This window comes from Sphaeroforma arctica (genome assembly GCF_001186125.1).
Source record: "Sphaeroforma arctica JP610 unplaced genomic scaffold supercont1.315, whole genome shotgun sequence".
NCBI classification, from domain to species: domain Eukaryota; class Ichthyosporea; order Ichthyophonida; genus Sphaeroforma; species Sphaeroforma arctica.
In genome coordinates, this window is record NW_014040243.1 from 47,816 (window position 1) to 51,547 (window position 3,732).

The 3,732-nt window shown below is 40.6% G+C and overlaps 1 protein-coding gene across 1 annotated transcript; it reads right to left on the minus strand.

Annotated features, from left to right (window-relative positions):
* Positions 1 to 55: 55 nt before the first annotated feature.
* Positions 56 to 2,586, minus strand: SARC_05117 (hypothetical protein; the record flags this gene model as incomplete). Its single annotated transcript, XM_014301025.1, has 6 exons — positions 56 to 76; positions 102 to 223; positions 666 to 835; positions 1,154 to 1,397; positions 2,318 to 2,503; positions 2,580 to 2,586. The coding sequence occupies 6 exons, from the start codon at positions 2,584 to 2,586 to the stop codon at positions 56 to 58; spliced, it is 750 nt and encodes a 249-aa protein (XP_014156500.1).
* Positions 2,587 to 3,732: the final 1,146 nt, after the last annotated feature.

The window sequence follows — 3,732 nt, forward strand, 5'->3', positions numbered from 1 at the left end:
GATATATATATATATATATATATATAAGTAATAAAAAAACCGTTGTACTTTATACCTATTTCGGGGAGTATGTGCACTTGTCGAGTCTTGGCATAGGCTACCAGATCTTTGCACTCCTCCTGTGTCAGGTATCCATCGTATCTCTTGCCGTCCCCCTCCGTTTCATTTCGGACCGCACCTATCTGGTGCAGTTTCGGGTGCGATTTGACCTCGAATCGCCAGCCTGCGAACGTATATGTAATCATAAACAAGGATAGTGTACAAGTAGACAGATGTGAGAGCCTACTTAGTATGTCTAATTGACTTGCTCTGGCAATTGTGTGTACGCCCCTCGAGTGTGCTAGTAGTTATTATATACAGTACTAGTAGTTCCTATATACAGTAATAGTAGTTCCTATATACATTATTAGTAGTTCCTACATACAATACTAGTAGTTCCTACATACAATACTAGTATTCCCTATATACAGTACTAGTAGTTCCTACATACAGTACTAGTTGTTCCTATATACAGTATGTATTCATGTATGCATGTAGCAATTCCTATACACAATAACAGCACATTGAGTTTATGAAAAACCATGAGACCAATGAAACACACACACACAGCCACACACACATATATATAGCATATACACACACACACACACACATGTCTGACACACCTTGATCGTCGGTGAGTTGTAGATGCAGCACATTGAGCTTATGAAAGGCCATGAGATCGATGAAGCGCTTGATGTTCGGTACATCTGTCATGTGCCGTGCCACGTCCAAGTGAGCACCACGGTAGTGGAAGGCTGGAGCATCACGAATGATCACACAGGGAATGGCATAGCTGTGCGTGTATTGTACGTGTGAGAACTCAAGTAATTTGTAGTTCATGCATACAAGCACACACACACATATATGCATACACGAATACATGAATACAGACCCTCTCGCATATATGCATAAATGCATACAGGCACACACACTTACAAACATACATGCAAACCGGCACACACACATACAAACATACATGCATACCGGCACATTCACTTATTCACGCATACAAACATACAAACATACAGGCACACTCACTTGCACCCACATCCACACCCACACCCATACACACTGACACACATACTCACTTATAACTCACACACTCACATACTCAGGCGATGAGATGGCGTTGACGCTGTCGTCAATAGACGTGCGGTGTGCATACGTCGTCTCCAGTGCACTGACCGGCAGCAGCTGTCGGAGTGTCTGAATGCCATAGAACAGTCCGCTGGGAGTGGGTGCTGTGAGGACTATCTTTGTGCTGGTAGCCTTGAGCACATAGCTCTCGTCACGTATGAGTCTGTCGGGGCCGGTGGTGTGGTTGTGGTCGTACGTGTGCACGTACGGGTGTTTGGCTGTGGCAGAGAAGGGGGGGAGGGGTGCGGATGTGAGCAGTGTTAGGGATAGGATGTGTGCTCATATGGTGTGGATGTGAGGAGTGTTAGGGTTAGAATGTGTGTTCGTGTGCGTCAGTAGTTGTGTGTGTACGTGTACCCTATAGGGCGGACGGGCATCACCACTAGCACGTGCTATTCCGCTGCGTTCAAGTGATGTGTTTGGGAGTGTAGGGGTGAGCGTACGGTTTGTGGGTGATATAGGGTTAACGGTTTAGGGTTTTAGGGTTTAGTATAAGCGAGAAAGACGGATAGGTATCTGATTATATGTCTCTCATATGCGAACTATCGCAGGTGCAGCAATGAGCACTAAATGTGCAAGTAGTTACCCCAGAAGAGATTGTAAACTCAGTTCAAGTACATTCCACCAACTCGACTTACAGGTCTTAGGTCACAAGCACGCACTCGTATATCTTATGCGTGTATGTACATGACACACATATACTGCGCAAAGACTTCCTCAGAAGTACAGCACTTTACATGGATATATGTACACATGCACTCTATATCTATGGATGTATGTTCATTACCCGCATGTACTCTACAATACATGCATGTATGTATATAACAGACATGCACTCTACACTATATGCATATATGTATATAACACACATGCATTCTACACTATATGCATATATGAATACAACACACATACATCCTACACTATATGCATGTATGTATATAACACACATGTACTGAGCAAGGTCTTCCTCAGAAGTACGGCACTATACATGGATGCATGTACAAGACATACATGCACTCTACACTATAAACCCATGTACTGAGCAAAGGCCATACATACATACATACATATATATATATATATATATGTGTGTGTGTGTGTATACATATATACATATATATATATATCTATATCCTACCCTTGGTCTCCTGGCCAGCAGCACCCGTATCTTCGTCATCAGGTTTAGGACTATCCTTGTTCTGTTTATCGCTATTCCGGGCATCTCGGTGGCCCTCTTTTGCCTCATTGTCTTGGTCTGTACCAGAATCCTTATCTGTGTCTGTGGGTGTTACTGGTTGCCCATCTCCGTCCTGTTCACCACCCCCTTTAGTACTTTTGATGTGTATACTATGATGTGAAGACAATCATATGTATTTGTGTATGAGATAATGGGAGGTTACTTTGCATGTACGGCTTTAGTAACGTTGACATTAGTACTGCTATGTACACATGCAGATAAAGTACCTTTGATATTAGTACTGTTATGTACACATGCAGATATAGTACCCTTGATATTAGCACTGCTATGTACACTTGCAGATATAGTACCTTTGATATTAGTAATGTTATGTGCACATGCAGATATAGTACGCTTGATATTAGTACTGCTCTGTACACATGCAGATATCGTACCTTTGATATTAGTACTGTTATGTAACTATGCAGATAAAGTACCTTTGATATTAATACTGTTATGCACGCATGTAGATATAGTACCTTTGATATTAGTACTGCTATGTACACATGCAGATATAGTACCTTTGGTATTAATACTGTTATGTAGGCATGTAGATATAGTACCTTTGATATTAGTACTGCTATGTACACATGCAGATATAGTACCTTTGATATTAATACTGTTATGTAGGCATGTAGATATAGTACCTTTAATATTAGTGCTGCTATGTACACATGCAGATATAGTACCTTTGACATTAAAACTGTTATGTACGCATGTAGATATAGTACCTTTGATATTAGTACTGCTATGTACACATGCAGATATAGTACCTTCGATATTACTAATGTTATGTACGCATGTGGATATAGTACCTTTGATAATAGTACTGCTATGTATAAAAATAGGTTTTTTATATACAGATATTACGTACGCAATAGGGAGTGGCTCTAATATGGTTGGTGTTTGAAGTTTGTGTATGGATTAGAGAGCAAACCGGTAATTTTGTTCTACTCTCACTGTTTGTCGATTATGAATAATGTGCATACGTAATTAAACGCGTTTCTGTGTCGGTGCAATATAGAGTCCTCACAAAGGTCTGTGGCAGGTAACGTATACTTTTACTGCAAGTATCACTGACACCTATATGCTTACTAAGAATATCTCTGGCGAATACTAGCAGCTCTGAGTCTTATTGCGCTCATGTGAAGTGTACAGTACGTGTTGGTGTAGAAATGGAGAGTAAAACAACGAACACCACAGCTCATGATGTGAACTTGAAGAGTGGGCACAGATATAACATCCAGTTATTTTCAGCAAGAAGGCAGTAGATATAGATATATATATATATATATCTATACACACACACACACATA